An 18,181-nucleotide genomic window follows, 5' to 3' on the forward strand; every position below is an offset into this window, starting at 1 on the left:
GATTTTCAGTACTGGCAGAACGACACGCTCACCCGATAAACCTGCGTCTGCCAACACCTTTCACACAGGCAGATTATTGGGAAACGAGCATTTATACAGCAGATTATTGGGAAACGAGCATTTATACAAACACTCAACCCCAATAAGCTGCAGGATCATCTGTCCCTGTCAGGACCTTTACTCTAGAACTAGAAAGACACTACTGTCACAAGTCAGAACACCATGCAGACATACCAAGGGTATAGGCACCGTGCACCTGCACACTGCTTGTGCCAAGTGGTTAGACAAGTTCACTGAAATAGCCCTAAAATCCAACTTAAAAATCGGACTTGCGCACCTGGTTTGCACAGCACAGGGGCAGCAGTCTGAGCACTTGTCCTTCTATAGGATCCAGGAGATTCGGCAGAGCCATCCACCCAACCAGAACCACTGTTAGAAGGCTTGCCCCATGCTGAAGTCCCATTGTCAACTGCAGCAGACGGAGAAGGAGGTTCCCCCCAAGAGGCTTCAGTCTTTGAATGGACGGGAGGTATGTCTCCCCAGCCTGCAAATCAAACAAAATAATTAAATATACTATATACTATATTTTTTTTTAACTATTTATCTTCATTTACTCCTGTATTTAGGGACACAGGCGAAGTCTGTGCTACCTGAGCATCCAGAAAATAATATTTTAGGTCACATTGGTAGGTGCATCCAGAAGAACCAGCAAAGTCTCTTAGACATAGAATTTTAGTAGGATTCCCCCCCCCCCCCCGAAGCTATACAGGGTCAGGTGCAGCTACGTTTTTCATCCATAAATTCCAGCTTATCATGCTTCAGTTTGGATTCACAAATTCTCAGGAATCCTGCAGTCATGTCAAAATTACACCAGAAAAAACAACGTGCACACAAAAAAAAAAAAATCCTCGTGGTTATAATACATCTGGTCAGACATCTTAGGGCTCATGCACATGACCGTAGGTGGCATGCTTCCATTTTCTTTTTCCTTCAATAGAAGTGTCTTATCACTGTCTGCAAAATGGACAAGAATAGGACATGTTCTATTTTTATTTTTTTTGCAAAGCCGCGGAACGGACATACGGATGCGGACAGAACAAGGTGAAATTAATGGGTCCAGATCGGATGCAGACCAGATATACGGGTCCAAGACAGGAAGTGACTGCTGAAAACAGGAAGTACAGAGAGTGGCAGAGGATCAGGAAGAGACAGGGGATCAGTTAGGTTAGAGTTTCTTCTTTTTTTCATATTATAAGCATGTTTTACTTCTTACATGGCTGGCCAACCCCTTTAAACACACGTATGACCAATGTACGTTGGGAGTCCGCTGTGCTTTAAGGATTATCCTTAGGCTCGGTCTACATTAATCCTGTGTAAACTAAGGCAGTCTAGATGAGCCAGATGCCGTGGCTGAAGCCAACTTTACCATGGTTGACATAATTTTGTGCCAGAATTTGGGCACACGTTGTCACATCTCAAGCCACGCCCCTTTCCCTGTGTAAGCCACCGCCCTCTTCTCCAAGCAATGCACAGTGGAATATACATTTTGACTAATTTGGTTAAAAAGTTTCTAAACCAGATGTGACATTTAGCACCAGATATTGGTCCACAATAAGAAGTATCCATAGAACGTATCCATAGAGTCCCACTTACCTGGTGGATGCGCAAGCATCCTATCCTCCTACCTACCTCTCTCTTTTAACTGTAGTCTGCTGCGCTATCCTATACAGAGGCATCCTAGAAAACCTTATACTGCGTGGTATATGTGGGAGCCTAGGGGCGACATATGCCACTGCTTGGGAACACAGTGGCATCAGTAGGCACCTTTCGTTGGACCTCTACATCAGGAGATACTTCCACCATATAAATCTAATGGAAGTGTCCTAGGAGATGTGTACAGAGTAATTACTTGGGAGGAAAGGAAAGCAAGGATCAGTCTCAAACAATGGATCTTTGTTCTTCTGCATGTGTATGGGCAGCTCAACCTACAGAACCACATGCCACTCGGGTCCTCAAGGCGGTCACTAATCTTCAGATGGCACACAACCTTTGCTCTGGGCGTGACCTTCTCTCCAACCCTCTAATCACCTCCGTGCACTCACATTTCCTTCTTAATGCCATCTGCTGCTCACGAGCCCCAAAAGGAACTGACCTTTGCTGACAAACTTACATCCATGCTGGCCCAAGGCCTCCTCTGCCACTGATCCAGTATGATGTGAACAAATAAAGACCATCTTCTAAAGGCGGGCAGTTGCTGCAGCCCGGGTGGGAGATATATATTTTATTGCCAACATGTCTTACTAGGTGTTACATGGGGTCTCCCCGCCAACATGGCCACAGGTTCTTCTCTACCTGATACATGCTGTGTTTGTGTAGTCTGAGATCAATCTTCTCCTTGCTCTCCGATTGGCTGGTGCCAGTCATGTGAGCAACACCGGCCATTCCACGGACAAAGGGAGCGTCTCTGACTACCCGATACATGTAACATTTGTATCGTCAGAGACACTCCTCTTGTCCTTGGAATGGCCAGCGTGGCTCACATGACTGGCACCGACCAATCAGAAAGCAACGGCAGTGTCAGCAGTAGTCAGAAGCGCTGCGGCCATGTTAGGGGAAAGGAGTTGGGCCGGGGAATCGGTGACACCATGAATGAAAAGCAGGACACCTGAACTTTACTAAGCATTTACTAGATAATGTTAAAGGGAACCTGTCACCTGGATTTTGTGTATAGAGCCGAGGACATGGGTTGCTAGATGGCCGCTAGCAAATCCGCAATATCCAGTCCCCATAGCTCTGTGTGCTTTTATTGTGTAAAAAAAAACGATTTGATACATATGCAAATGAACCTGAGATGAGTCCTGTCCCTGAGATGAGTCACGTACAGGACTCATCTCAGGTTCATTTGCATATGTATCAAATCGTTTTTTTTTACACAATAAAAGCACACAGAGCTATGGGGACTGGATATTGCGGATGTGCTAGCGGCCATCTAGCAACCCATGTCCTCAGCTCTATACACAAAATCCCGGTGACAGGTTCCCTTTAAATATTTTTGTGACACGGGAGAGAGTCGTTTTAAAGGGGCTGTCCCATGACAAACACTTATCACCTATTCAAATAGAGGATAAATGTCTGATAGGTGGGGGTCTGACTGCTGGGGCCACTGTCATTCACGTTCCTGTTTGAATGGAGAAGCGATCACGTAAGCACTTTGCTGCCCTATATAGAAATAGCAGAAGACAAGCAATCAAAAAAACATAAAATTAAAATGGAGCAGCAGCGTGCATGCATGACCACCACCGTGCATACGGGTGAACACGGGGCCCTCCTTGTGATCGGCAGGAGCCCCAGCATTCAATGCCCCAAAGATGAGACTATTGGAGAAGAGGGGAAGTATTTGTCATGGGACAACCCCTTTAAGGGATTAAAAAGACTGTTAAACCTCAGTGTTATTGATAGACTATACTAGTCTTGCAGTCAAAAACACTGGAAAGCAGATGTACCGGAAAAAATGGTAATGTGAACAGAACCTTAGTCAATATGATAATCCAACATTCGGAAACAGCAGTTTCCTTACGAGCCCCGCCGTGGCTGGAGTGCCTGTGTATTATTCACACTGTCTGTACAGGCACGGATAGAGGAGTGAACGCTGCGGGCTTTGGTCGGCTCTACTGGGACAACATTCGGGTTGTATGCATTAGTGGACAATCAGAACAGGGCATGGTCCAGAGGTTGAGCAGCACCTAGGTTAAGGGACCAGATCGGTATGGATGCGGAGACCGACTTTAAAATACAATTCCCATTTTAGACAGCTTGGGAAGGACACTTAAGCCGGCTCAGAACAATGAGGTAGCGTCTTAATAAGCAGATCTACCTTTCTCTAATCCTACCAGTGCTTTGTGAAGAGAACAGACGGCCGGGGCCTGTCACTATGGAGGTGACATTGATACGCTGGCCACCTACACATCACCTGAGGCGATTCGAGTAAAGACAGACAAGCTGCTGCTAAGGGCTACGGCTCGTCTTGTAGGACAATTACAAGGGTTTGTCAGGTCTGGTAACCCCCAACCATCTTTCTCGCCAGTTTGGTCACTTTCACACTGGAAAATGTTGGTATTTGTAAACCAAAAATCAAGAGGGAAAAAGGTAAAATAGAAAGGTTGGCACCTCTACCATCTTTTGGACCCGCTCGTCGTTTTGGTGGGTGGTTCCCCGGTTTGTTTGCGCTCTGTGCCGCCCAGCGCTAAAAAAACGTCTTCAGATCAAACAAATTAGAGGAGAAATTACATTTGCCCGGAATGAACAGTGAAAGGGGCCCTACAGAGCCATATCCTCTGCACAGAAGTCAATGGGGATCTAAAAATACTGCTCTGCACTTTCATCACAGATGTCCCTGGCGTTGTATTACACATGTGTATTTTAGGCCCCACTGGGCATCATGAGAATACAGATCTAGAAGTCTCTGCGCCTCATTGGAAACTATAATTACAGATGTGCGGTGGTTAGCGGCTGATCTATGTAACCTTTACTGCAAACTCTTCAATCTATAGGGGAAGAGTTTGCCTGAAGCAGCTGGACATGCAGGTTTATACAGGAAGATAAGCTGCTGCCATAAACCCCTTATCGTCAAGGGCAGGGATCAGCAACCTCCGGCACTCCAGCTGTTCTGAAACTACAACTCCCAGAATCCTCCTTACACTTCTACGGGAGTTACAAGCAGAGTAAGTGTCCATGCTGGGAGTTGTAGTTTCACAGCAGCCCGAGTGCTGATCCCTGTTCTAGGGGAGGGGAATAAAGAATTGGGAGAGTAATACCTCATTAATGCATACACATTAGATTATCGGGTAAATCCCATATTGGTGAGATATGGTAATAACAGTAAGCGCCGGCCAAGAAATTCCATCGTTTACAATGAGAGCTAAGCAGTATGTGCGGCACAGCAAGTAATTCCCGAGACTGGAATACCCCCTTTAGGCTACCTGCACACATTGCTGATTAGGTGCTGTTTTTCCACGTGTACAAACCTCAGAGTAAGGCTACATGCACACGACCGTTTTGTGTTTTGCGGTCCGCAGATTTTGCAGATTGGATGCGGACCCATTCACTTCTATGGGTCCTCAAAAAAAATGTAAAAAAAAGCTGACAATACACTACGTGTCCGCATCTTTAGTTTCGTTCCACGGCCCTGCAAAACAAATAAAACATGTCCGATACTTGTCAGTGAAAATCAGGACGTGGTCCCATTGAAGTCTATGTGTTCGCAAAAATGCGGAATGCCATCCATTTTTGTGTGGACATGCTGGACTGTCCACTAAAAAAACTGATCGCATTTTTGCGGACAGAAAAAAAAAACCACACATACGTCCGTCTGAACGAGGCCAATACTGTATGACAGACAAATCTCATGTACACTTTCCCTTTTATTCCATTCGGGAATTGAGCGGCCATGAGGATTTAAAAATCCATAGCATGTCAATTTGGTTTGTGGTTTTTGGTGCAGATTACACCCTTTTCAATGGAAGAGTGAGGTCAGCGGCAAAACCGGGTCAGATCCGCAACAAAAACTGTTTTTGGCACGGAAACGCAAGAAAAAAAAAAAAAAAGGGGGACATAAATTTGTGCACGTCTCCTGCATGTTTACCCGCACCCATGTGCAGGCAGCCTTGCAGATTTCGATGTCTATGGCCGTGTCCAGACTCTAGGGGGAAAGAAGAATTGGGCACACAGTAAATTTTACATGACTGATCCTTCCGTTTTTGGGGGGACAATAAAGTGTCTACTAAAGTTTCTGGCAGCAGCCTTTTTCCCCTCTATCCATTTAGAACACATGCAAGCTCGGCCACGCCAAGTGTGCATGTGTATGGGGAGTCTGGGGAAATAGCTGTCAGACAAAACAAAGTGTATGGGCAGCATTATGGGCTGTTAACCACGTGTTTGTCCCACATATTGGGGAAAAAAGGCTGCAAAAAAGTGTAGTACCCCACGCTTTCCCATCCTGCAGAACCTGGCAAATAAAAAATAAAAAACTTTTGCAATGGAGACCTGTGTGCCATCCATGGAATAAAGACTACGGGAGCCCGAGACAAACGCTGAGGTTTATACAATCAGCGATGCCCCTCGTGATCCCCCCCACCGCTGCCACAAATGACATATCACATCGAGACAACTCCATCTTTCTACCACACTGAATATTTTTGAAGCCACAAGGCGCTGTAACATTTTCCACAATGCAAGTAGAATTCTAGAAGTTGGAGAAACTGGAAATATGTAAGAACGCCGAGTCTGTGGAGAGAGACTTTCCTGCAGACTTCCTGAGAAGTAATCCAAACAAAGCAGACTGCGGGCTGCCTCTCCTCCGCCTGAAATGGCAGCTAAGTAGCTTTCCCTTTCCCTCCGGACAGATTTCCTCTACAGCCCTTTACTCTTCGGAGCCATTACGTCGCTCACAGCTCTTACAATTGAACTGTTTAAGGGAAATATTTTAATTAAAAAGGGGTATTCCCACTCCCACAATGGTGCATTCTGAGTGTGTGGTATTTAATCTCACACCCAACGGAGACTGTACATACTGCGGACATGCAGGACCACTAGATTTTACCAAGATCTGCGATATGGATCCATCTTAAGGAAGACCTGTCACCTCTCCTGACATGTGGACAATTCTGGAGCAGAATTCTGTGCTGTACCGCTCCTACGTTATTCCTCTTAGAAACTGATGATTGACAACTGGGTGATGCCGGTTGGGGGGGGGGGGGGGGGGGAATCGGGGCACTGTCCACCTAAGAGTAGACTTTGCAAGGTCACACCCTTTCGAAAAGGAGAATGACAACACCCAGTTTTCAATTTGTTTATACATAGTTAATGGTACAATAGGTATGAGAAAAGATACCCTAGAAATGTTTCATGGTGAATACATGCATTTTGTCTGACTGGAAAATGGCATCTCTCATGTAGTGAAAGTCAATACAAGGCACTTACTAATGTATTGTGATTGTCCATATTGCTTCGTTTTATTTATCACATTACACACTGCTCGTTTCCAGGGGTTTTGACCACCCTGCAATCCAGCAGCAGTGGTCGTGCTTGCACACTATGGGAAAAACCGCAGGCCTAAGTGAGCTCCCACGGTCCGAGCCACCAGACGTATCGCTTTTTCCTATAGTGTGCAAGCACGGCCACTACTGCTGATGGATTGCAAGGTGGTCATAACCCCTGCATACGAGCAGTGTATAATGTGATAGAAAAATGAATCCAGACAGCAAAGGAGGCAATATGCATAATAACAATACATTAGTAAGTGTCTTGTATTAACTTTGTCTACATAAGTGCCATCTGCTGAAGTGACAACCTCTTTAGGAGTATATTGGCCGGAACATCCACCACATAGCCTAGTAGGGCTTGCTCATTTGTATAAAACTGTACCTTCCATTAGTTGCAGAGAAAAAGCCCTTTTATTCTATATGTGAAGGATATGTTAAAGAGGTGGGCCACTATACATTAATAGCTACACATGCGCTGGGAAACATGCATGCAGCTAGGAATCGGCATTAAGGGGGTTCTCTGGGCTTTTTCTATTGATGACCTATCCTTAGGATAGGTCATCAATATCAGAACTGCGGTGGTCTGACACTCTGGCCAATCAGCTCAAAGAGGAGATGGCACACGCAGTGCGCACATGCAGTCTTCCTTCTCTCTTCCTACTCACTGCTGCTTTGCCATAGACAGCAGCAGTGGACAGGAAGAGAGAAGCGAGAAGCAACGTGTGCACATACAGTCTCCTCAACCAGCTGATCGGTGGGGGTGTCGGGGGTTGGACCGCTACCGATCTGATATTGATGACTTATCCTGAGGTCACCAAAAGAAAAACCCAGACAACCTCTTTAAATTGTCAGCATCGATGTCCGATAATTTAATATGCAAAGTTGCACAGGTCCGCTAACCTGCTTGCCGATGCTGCGCTCAGAAAATGGCCACTGATAGGGGGTATTATCCACCATCGGCCTCCATTCATTTGCACTGGAGTTGAACTGCACATGTGCAGCTAGTAATATATAGTGGTCTACCCCTTTAAGTGCCCCTTGGTGCACACTAACTCCGTTGCTTTGCAAGCCCCTTACACTGATTGACAGGACCAAGATGTAGAATCGCAATCTCACCTGTCCCTGTAATCTTGTGCCTGTACCACTCATTTCAACCTTGGCGCATGTGCAGTACAGTTCTTTTTTGCCTGTCAGGGACAATGTTCTGTACTGCGCATGCGCTTAAGTTGAAACAAGAAGGCGCACTAGCGAGATTACAGGGCCATACGCGATTCCACAGTCTGGTCCTGTCCGCCTATAGAGGGAAGGGCTTGCTAAACTAAGGAGCGGAGCTAGGATGCATCAAGGGGCTCAGGTCCGCCTTCAGCTCACTTGCATAAAGTATAAAAATGGACAAAAAGACACTAACCTGGACCTAGTAAAGGGGATCGGCTTTGCTGGGCACTTGACTGATGAGGTGGCTGTGGTTCAACCAAACTAGTACTTGGAGGAGAGATTGGGGTGGGGTTGGAGTTGGGGGACTGGACAGTCTGAACCACGGTGTTATTTCTATCCCACATATTTACAGTTTTACTGTTGTAATTGCTCGGGTCTCCCCAAGCTGAGGTACCATCATCGATTTCCATTTTACGGCGTATGGACGGTGGTGAAGGCTCCTCCCAGCCACTGGACTCGGCATTTGCATCCTTTTGCTTAGCTGTAGGTGGTGATGGCACTGGTCTGCCAACCCACCCAGATCCAGTCTGTTTTACAGATGCAGCTCCTCCCCAACCACTCACATTGTTGTCTTGGGGTTTGTTGCCCCAGTTTTGCTGAGGAGTTTTCATGGGTTCCCCCCAGCCTGTACCCGGATTTGCCTTAGTGCTTGTGCCATTTCCCCACCCACTGGTCCCAGACCGTGAATTTTCACTCCACCTCGTTCCAGCCTTTCCATCGGCATCCCATACAGCTGCATTTTTCTTCCCATCAGTCATGTGTGTTGGAACAGGAGGCACATCATTCCAGTCTCCCCCACCAGTTGGCCAGCTGGGATTTGATTTCTGCCCATCACCCCAGCCTTGGGGTTTGGACTTGTGAGGCTCACTCCAAGTAGGAGACTTGTCCTCTTGATTAGTGGACCCGCCCCAAGCGTGACCACTTTTGGCAGCAGCATTGACGACAGTAGAGCTTGCAGGATCTCCCCAACCCACTGGACCATTTGGCGCTTTATTTTCTACCCAACTTGCATTTACAGGAGCAGATATAGGTTGGGGGCCGACCCATCCTGATACTGAAGAGGTATTTGTACTGTTCATGATGGACCCTTCACTCTTCCCCCCTGAGTTTGAGGGCTGTGCGTTTTTACAGGCCCAAGCTTCAGTCCCAATAGTCTTCTTGTCAGGCCGCTGAAATTCATCATATTCCCATGCAATATTTTGCTTAACCGGGACCTGTCCCCAGCCTGTGTTGGAGAGGACCCTTGGATCAAGGTCTTGTCTTGGCAACTGTATCTGCCCCTGATCTGGCAAACCCTTGTCTCCTCGCTGAGATTCTCCCACCTTTCCTTCATTTGGATTTCCAGTACTGTCATTTGACGATGTCCCCGATGAGACAGATTTGGCCCTTGAGTTCATTTGATCACTTCCCTGCTGAGGAGGATTCTGAATGGTAATACTATCCCACCCTGTAGATCCCTTTCCATTGATGTCATTACTGGAATGCTGGTTTGGAGCCTTAACCCATTCACCATTCATGTTGCTGCTTGTGCCACGGTTTTGTTGAGCCCAAGGTCCAGAATGCATATTTCCATTGCTTCTCCCTCGGCCCCATGCCAGTACTCCTGGGCTGGTAGGTGGTCCTGAATCCCATGCACTAACCCCTGTGCCATCTTTCTGAGCTACACACCCAGATCCGTTCTGTTTAGCGTTTACGGCTGTACTAGCAGTATCTCCAGTTTCCTGATTGAACCCAGAACTGCAGTTTCCAGAAGCAGGGACACCTGGTGATAAACCCCAGACTGAACTGCCTGTGCTGTCGCCACCAATCCCACTGACTTGAGAAACTGAACCATTAGCACCAGGAAGGCTTTGCAGGTGTGGTGGGATGATGCTCCCCATTCCAACGGCCATTCCCCAGTTAGGCAGTCCATTCGTCTGCATTGCATTAATGGGGTTTGGTGAAGAATTCATGGGGTTAGTGTTATTTGGTCCATCAGTGTTAAGGTTCTGAGGTTGTATGCTGAAAGACACATTCTGAGAAGTGGACGTTTGTGGTTCTGTGCTCTCTTGTGACTGCAAATTTCTCCAAGCGTTTCCATTCTGGTTGCTGATATTCTGACCTATGGCACTGACTGGACTGCAAATAGTTGAGGGGTTACCTCCGCTTAAAGTCCCTTCATGTCCAAGCACAGGCCAGGCAGCTGGATTGGCATTAGGGTTAAGGTTAAGATTAATGCCGGTATTTGAGTTGGAAGAACCCCAGCAGTTTTGACTCCTACCCTCTCCAATCATGCTGTCCACCTTTCCTTCCCCACCACTGGAGGAGCTGTGTGTAATGCTAGCGTTGGAGCCAGATGCTGAACCCCAAACCCTTGCCAAGTTTCCATTCCCATTTGCTCCACCAGCTCCAATGGCACTCTGGTTAGAAGTGCTTTGGATGAGTGCTCCATTGGCGCCATTATTGCCATTTGATTTCTTTGTATGTCCAGTGAAGTTGCCTTGGGCACTCGTTGTAGCCATGCTACTTTTCTCTGAGCCACAGTTGGAGGCAGAGTCAGTGTCTGTAGTACATTCTGAGGCAGATTCAGTCTCAGTTCCTGTAATGGAAGGCCACGCTTCCTTGTCAGTCCTGTCTATTATCACTTTATCCCAGCTATAACTGGTTTCACCTCTGAGTGTAGGCTGCGGTCCCCAATGGGAATTTTCATAATGGTCTCCGAGACCACTGTGACCGAGATCTGAAAGGGAGAAAAGGAAAATAAATGTCAGAAAAAGGTACAAAAGAGGGGGAAAAAAAACTGATTAGTGAAGATTTCACAAAGCCATTGGTAATAGAATAAAAGACATCACGCAGCCTAGGGAAATGCCAAATACGGATAATTCCTACCCTTACAGTTCTAATGAACCTTATAAGACTCCTGGTAGTTCCCCTTTAAAGGGTCACCCAGCTTTCAAAATCTTTTGATAGAGAGTCGACATGTCAGAGGTTATGATTGGTGGCGGTCTGAGTACAGAGACCCCCACCGATCACTAAAACGAGGAGAGAGAAGGGCTCACACACCACCCACTCTCTCCTTGCTGCAGGAGATGGAGGGGTGTCTATGGGGCAGTCTCCATTCAGTCCCCTCCATAGAGATGACAGAGCGCTCTGTGTGAGTGCTTCTCTCTCTCCTCGTTCTAGTCATCGGTGGTGATCTCAGCACTCAGACCCCCACCGATCAAAACATCTGATATCTCACAAAGACATATCAAAAGTTTTTTTAAAGCAAGTGACACCAAGTTTTCTGCCCATACATCGTGACATGCTATGCAGGGATGTGAATGTGTTCTCCACCCCATTCTAATGCACTTTCTACACTGGCACATGCCAAGGCAAGAGGACCTTCATATATGTGTGTGTAATATGCTATTGGCGTGTACTGAAGGGACATTAAAAGGGTTTTCTGAGACATACACTGATAAGCTATCCTCTGGATAGGTCACCAGTACCCGATTGGTGTGGGTCCAACACCCAGGACCCCCGCCAATCAGCTGTTCAAGAAGGCACTGGAACTCCTGTGAGCATCACAGCCTTCTCACAGCTCACCAAGCACAGCACTGTCCATTAGATAGTGGCTGTGCTTGGAATTGCAGCTTAGCCCCATTCACTTCAATGGGACTGAGCTGCGACTAGGCCATGTGACCGATGAACATGACATCACGCAGCCTAGGGAAAGCTGAGATAAGGCCCCGGCGCTACTTTAAGGGTCAGTACCTTCTCAAACAGTTGATTGGCGGGGGTCCCCGGTGTTGGACCCCCATGATTAGATACTGAGGACCTATCCAGAGGATAGGTCATCAGTATAAAAGTCCCCGAACAGCCTTTTAAGTTGAACTTCCAGCGCTGTAGACATGAGAGGTTCTAGAAGGCCATGCCTGCATTTTCTGGAGCCCCTCGCATCTCACAACCTCTACAATACAACTTGGCAGAAAGCCACGCTATTGTTGCCTCTTCCGTTCTCAGCTTCGCCACACAGGTAGACGCCGCAGCACTCTGCAGGGCACTTGCACAAAGTCATTTCAATGATATTTTTGATTGCTGAAAGTAATTTGAAATGGAGACATTTTTGCATTAAAGGGGTATTCCATTTATATTAAGTTACCCCCTATTTACAGGATGGGGATAACTATTAGACTGAGCCCTGTATCCCGTGGAGGGCCCTGAAATGAAGGGGGTGGAAAGTCAGGCATGTACTCTACCCTCTCCAGAGCTCCCATACAAATGAATAAAGCAGCTGCGTGTATGCCAGACTGCCCGCCAGGTTTACTTTGGGGAGCTCTACAGGGTACTGGACCACAGATATCATGATCGATGGGGAAAAAAAAAAAAAAAAAGACAATGCAACAGCACTCTGCAAACCAGATAAAGTACAATAATGCCATAGTCACAAAAAATATTATAGTGCTAATGCTACGCTTATTTATAAAGCGAGATGCTTGGCAAATGCATTTTGTACAAAACCATCTGAGCATGTCTGCCGGACGTTAAGGCGATCTCTGTAAGACGGGAACCTAACAATAAATACTACCTGTTATGCACCATAATGGCTGCCATAACGTTCAGAAAGTGTTAGATCCACACGCATGCTGGATCCACTCTGCTTTTTACCATTTTTGGTGCCAAAATGGCCTCCGTTACTTCCAAGGGATGCAGGTACCAACATGCATGCTGAGCCCACTCCATACCTTTCCTTGTGCCAGATGGCTTCCAATGAATGCAGTGAGAGCAGGCCACAGCTCTTTACGGAGACCAGTTAAAATCAGCCTATGGGGCAGACAGGCCCTATCAGGAGTGCACGACTCGCTGGAGTGCCACATCTTCAGCACTGTAAATCTGGGGGTCACAGCGATCTAATAGTTATCCCCTATCCTTTGGATAGAATAAAACCGGAATACCTCTTTAAATCACACCGTTTACAATTCTCAAATGGGCAGGTGAATCATTCTACACCATTCATGTAGATAGCCCAGTGATCTCTGCCAAGAAACAGAAATCCAGTCTAGTGGCATGGCTGGTGGAGTTGGCAGTCACCTAGGGAGTCATTGACGAAAGGGGGTGCAATTCATTGAGCTAAGGCTACTTTCACTTTAGCATTTTTAATTCAGCTATTGAGATCAGTCAGAAGAAAACGCTTCATTTTTGTCCCCATTCATTGTCAATGGGGACAAAACTGAACGCACCAAAATGCATTCCGTTCTGTTTGGTGGCACTCCCATCAGCGTTAAAAAGGGGTGTCTGAGCGTCTATTCCCAAATCATATGAATGGACTACAAGGACATCTGCTCGAGATGCAAGTTAAAGGGGTTACGCCATAATTCTTAGAAAAAATGAAAATCACACAATATATAGTAGGACTCTCTGTACCTCACATAGATCCAGAGATCATTCATTGCTCTGCTTTACTTATTGTAAGAGGATAGTGGAGGGTGCGTGCCCTTTCTGCTGCCACTCTCTCCTTTTCAAAGTTCCAGGTTGTGTTTGTTCTAAGGGGACATGTCCTTTCTCCTGCAGCGCTCTCCCTTTCACACTTCAGGGGTTGTGTTGTTTCTCAGGGGTCATGTCCTTTTGGCTACAGCTCCCTCCCTTTCACAGTTCATGTGGTGTGTCCTTTCTTGGGGAGGGGGGGGGTCCTTTCTAAGGGGGCATATCCTTTCTGCTGCAGTTCTCTTCCTACCACAGCTGAAGGGGGGGGGGGGATGCATGTCCTTTCTGCTGCATCTCTTTCCCCTATAACGTGACAAACTCAAACATGTGTGTCAGAGAAATAAGGAAAAAGAACAAACAGCAGGTGGTGCTATACAAATAACTTGACTATACTAAATGTTTAATTGCGCACAATTCCTAAAGTATTTAGATCCATGTGGATCTAAATGGTTTAAAAAATTGAGTTTTTTTTTTTTTTTGAGGGAGAACCCCTTTAAATAGGAACATAGATTACACGCTCAGCATTGCAAAGACCTGCCTCTGAAAAACCGAAAAAACATAAATGGACGAGCGGCGGATTTAAAGACCAGAATAATGAGTCCAATTCCAGAGATTATTTTTCCTGAGCATGTTGTTGAGAAATGGCGAAATCTCCTCCACTTCGCTTTTACTGCAGCATGCAGCGGATTCGCCGTCCCATGTGAACATACCCTTACAGATAGTGACCGCGCACTCTCCTGGGATCAGTCTTCAATGATCAGACATATTTATATAAAATAAATGGATGTGTCAGAGTTAAAACAGACTGTCCTGCGAGGGTCCAGATACTGAGCAGGTAATCGTACACTACTCCGAGTGCTTGCCTGTTTTTTTTTTCTGAGCACCAAAGTATACAGGGACCTGCACTAGACTGTATTATACTGGAAACAGGGACCACCGAGGGCAATAAACACAGCCCTACAGTGTTAAAATGCAATAAAAAAATAAAATAAAAACCCCTTATATCCGTAAGTCAATTAACCATCAAAATGAATTGTCTAATCATTTAAAAGGTTAATAAAATGCATCCTGCTAAATATTACAAGGAGCGATAAATCATGCACATAACCAGACGGTAAAATAAATGTCTGACGCTAATTGCTTTCTCGACTGTAATGACATCGACCCCCCGTACACAGGGACGCTCGCTGTGAACGTAGCGGCACAGACGCAACTTACTAATGGTGGGAGCTTTCAAAAGGGAAAAAATAATAATAAAAGATGCAGACGGCTATACGGGAAAGTGGATGTTAACTCGTGGCACCCCAGCAGACGCACGCGTTTCGGAGCTGAAGGAAATAAACATTGGCTTTCCCCTGTCACAAAGCCTGGAGGCTGAGTAAACAAATATGACGCTGGCGTTTGTGGTTATAGGGGAAAGGACTGTGAAAGCCATAACCAATTAAATCAGCACCGGCTTATTAAAGGAAGGTAGCACATAATCTCTCCGGTTTATTTTCAGGATTCCCCCCCTCCCCTGCGTACGAGTGGAAGCAGCTCAAGCTTGTGAAGACGCCATTTTCTCCAACCTGAACCGGAGCCAAAAAAAAAAAAAAAAAAGCTCTGAATGCTGCTGCCTCACAGAGACGTTATGTAATATACAGATTTCAAGCAATTTGCTAGCAATATTTCCGTGGCCTCGGGGGCAGAGGAAGGGAGGGGTGGCTGGGGAGGGCTGACAGCGAGTGAAATACCTGAGGAAAGGTGACGCCCAACCATCCTAGGAGACGTTACATTGTGTGCAGAGCCGCCTCTCGCTGCCACCAGGCTCTCGGCTCCAATATGTCGCTGGTGCACGGTGTAAGCCTCATCCTGTAGCTCTACCGAGAAGACCTCCGTGCAAGCCTGGGACCGGACAACCTGCAAGCTCATTTGGGCCTTCGCTGCACTGGATTTGGAAATGCCCTTACAGGGAGGTTCCCTCTCGCTCCCCCTTGCTCGCTCGCACACACACAACACAGTCACTCCCCCCCTCCCCCAGATTGGGTGAAGGTATCAACAGCCTCAGACTCTTTAGGCTTTGATTATGTAATTGCATCTGACACTAAACCGATTCCTTCTGAATTCTCTCATGTGTCACAAAACGTTCTCACTTCAGGACCTCGTTACAATTAACTCTGCGTTTCACGCCCCCGCCACTTTGAAAGTCAGCCAAAACGAGAGAGGTATGTTGGTGGACTGGCGTCCTGCTAACATGCTGCTCGCTCAGCTTCCCTCTACGGTGCCCCCCGCCCTCGGAGGCTTCCCTGCAAGCAGCCCCAGAGTCAAAACGCAGCAATTCTAGCTTTAACATTCGGAACGAGAGCCACACGTAGACGCATGCTGGCGGCGTGCCAGCCACTTTAATTACTTCCCAGCCTCCATCTCCCAAGTCTGGAGCAGCACAACACGAGGGCATTAATCAAAGCCGGGGTTGTTTATACATGTGCAACATAGAGGCGCCTGAACAATGCATGGCCGCCTGCGCGCCCCAACGACGGGGCTGCAAAAGTACAATGGCATCTGACAGCAATATGTCGCCGGCAGCCATCAAAACCCAGTACTAAAGCAATCCCTCTCAGCGTTCATTAGTGTCAATCATAACGACATCTTCACGGGTCAACTAGGGTGCATGCAAATCACGTGCAGTGTACACGACCATACTGCGGTCTGCAAAATAACGTCTGTATGCAATCCGCATTTTTCTCACTCCCATTTCTAGAAATGACTGTTCTTGCTCGTAATATGGACAAGACTAGGACACGTTCTATAATTTGCAGAACGGACACCCGGATGTAGCACATGGATAACATCCCCCCTTTTTTGTGGACCCATTGAAATGAATGGTTCTTTGTGCTTTCTGCAAAAAATGCTAATCGGACACAAAATACAGGCGAGAATGACAGAGAAGGCCGCCAATTACCGTACTGAGAATACCGCCATCTACATTTAAAGGGATATTCCAAAAAAAAATATATCCCGCAGTTTTCAAACCAGCGCCTACATCTGAGTACTTTAGTTACTGCATGTAATATAAATAATTAGTATAGCCACAGAGTTATTCAATAAAATGCAAATGTATAGCGCCACCTGCTGTTTGTTGTTTTTCTGATTTCTCTGTCCACCTCACTGAGGTGGATGCACATGCTCAATTCCATCCTTTAACTGGCTTCTGAACTGAAGAGAGCTTCAGCAGAGAGGACACGCCCGCTGGACTGCAGCAGAAAGGACACGGCTGCTGAGCTGCCAGCTTGATATAAATCTAGAAGAACAACTGAAACACTGAATGGGGAGAGCTCCATGTGCGGTACAGGGCTGGTTCTGGCTTTGTTAGAGATGGTCAAGTACTATATGATGTCCGATTTTCTTTTTCACATTAATCAGGAGATATCCCCTATAACTGTACAGTAACTCACTAATCACTACACAAGACTGTGTTCACACCTGTGTTGGAGGCGCCAACATTTATAACAGTAGCCACAATGCAGCGCCAGACGATCCGTATGGTGGATACCACCTTCACCTGACAGACCCTATTAAGAGAGGGTATTAACTCCCTTTTCTACCCTACAACACCAAGAAATACAATTTTAACCCCAGTCTACTCTAGACCACCAGTGAATCAATAGATCGCCTCATTCAGTACCCTAGACAACCAGGGAATGAATAATTTTGCTCATTCATTACTCTAGACTACCAGAGAATGAATAATTTACCTTACCATTCATTTCTCTTGATCAAATATAAATCAACTATAAAACCCTCTTGTGTACCCTAGACCACCAGGGAAAAAATAACCCCATTTTCTACCCAGACCAACACCAAGGAAGGAGAATTAACCAAGATCACCAGGGGACATTAAATATTAAAGGGTGTCTATCATCAGGCTTATGCTGCCCTATCTGAAGGCCACATATAGTGAAGAGACCCTAAATCCAGTGTTGGGTCAATCACTCTTCGTGCCGTGTTACAAAATTACTGTTTATCTGCTGCAATGGGAGCTGTGGCTAGAGTCCTTGCAATCCAGTTCTCAAACTGTGGAGTTCTCAATATTCATGAACTGGTGAGAAAGGCCGGGTTCACATCTGCGTTGAGAAATCCGGTCCTGTATTCAGCCGGACAAAAAATCCTACAGGCAACATTTTTTGTCAGGCTGAAAGTCAGCATATATGCTGGAAAGCGGCCGGATTACCGTCGGATCTCATTACAGTGAATGGGGATCTGGCAGTGGTATCCGGCTATGCAGGACAGTCTATTCTCCAATCGGGACAGACTGTCTGAGTTCACAGCGCAGATGTGAACCCAGCCTAAACCCATTCAAGTGAGCAGGAGCTGAGAAGTAGTAAGCTAGCATGGCCAGAGAGAAAAACAGCCGTCTTCTTCCAGCACTTTTTTTTTTTTTTTATGTTTTGGTGGCTGTGAACAGCTCATCTGTGGGGTGCCTTTTATCAGACCCTCACCAA

The 18,181-nt window shown here is 46.4% G+C and overlaps 1 protein-coding gene across 6 annotated transcripts in view; it reads right to left on the reverse strand.

Annotated features, from left to right (window-relative positions):
* The window catches only part of TNRC6C (trinucleotide repeat containing adaptor 6C), an 87,285-nt gene that overhangs the window by 37,906 nt on the left and 31,198 nt on the right, over positions 1-18,181 (reverse strand). For 5 of the 6 annotated variants that reach the window (XM_044298774.1, XM_044298773.1, XM_044298775.1 and 2 more), the window contains exons 4-5: positions 8,449-10,974; positions 338-544 (exon numbers count right to left, since the gene is read on the reverse strand). In XM_044298774.1, coding sequence (XP_044154709.1) covers positions 338-544; positions 8,449-10,974 — 2,733 coding nt within the window. Of the gene's footprint in view, positions 1-337; positions 545-8,448; positions 10,975-15,433; positions 15,679-18,181 lie in introns of those variants that run through there. The other variant, XM_044298776.1, reaches the window with a different exon arrangement.

This window comes from Bufo gargarizans, chromosome 6 (assembly GCF_014858855.1).
Source record: "Bufo gargarizans isolate SCDJY-AF-19 chromosome 6, ASM1485885v1, whole genome shotgun sequence".
Lineage (NCBI taxonomy): Eukaryota > Metazoa > Chordata > Amphibia > Anura > Bufonidae > Bufo > Bufo gargarizans.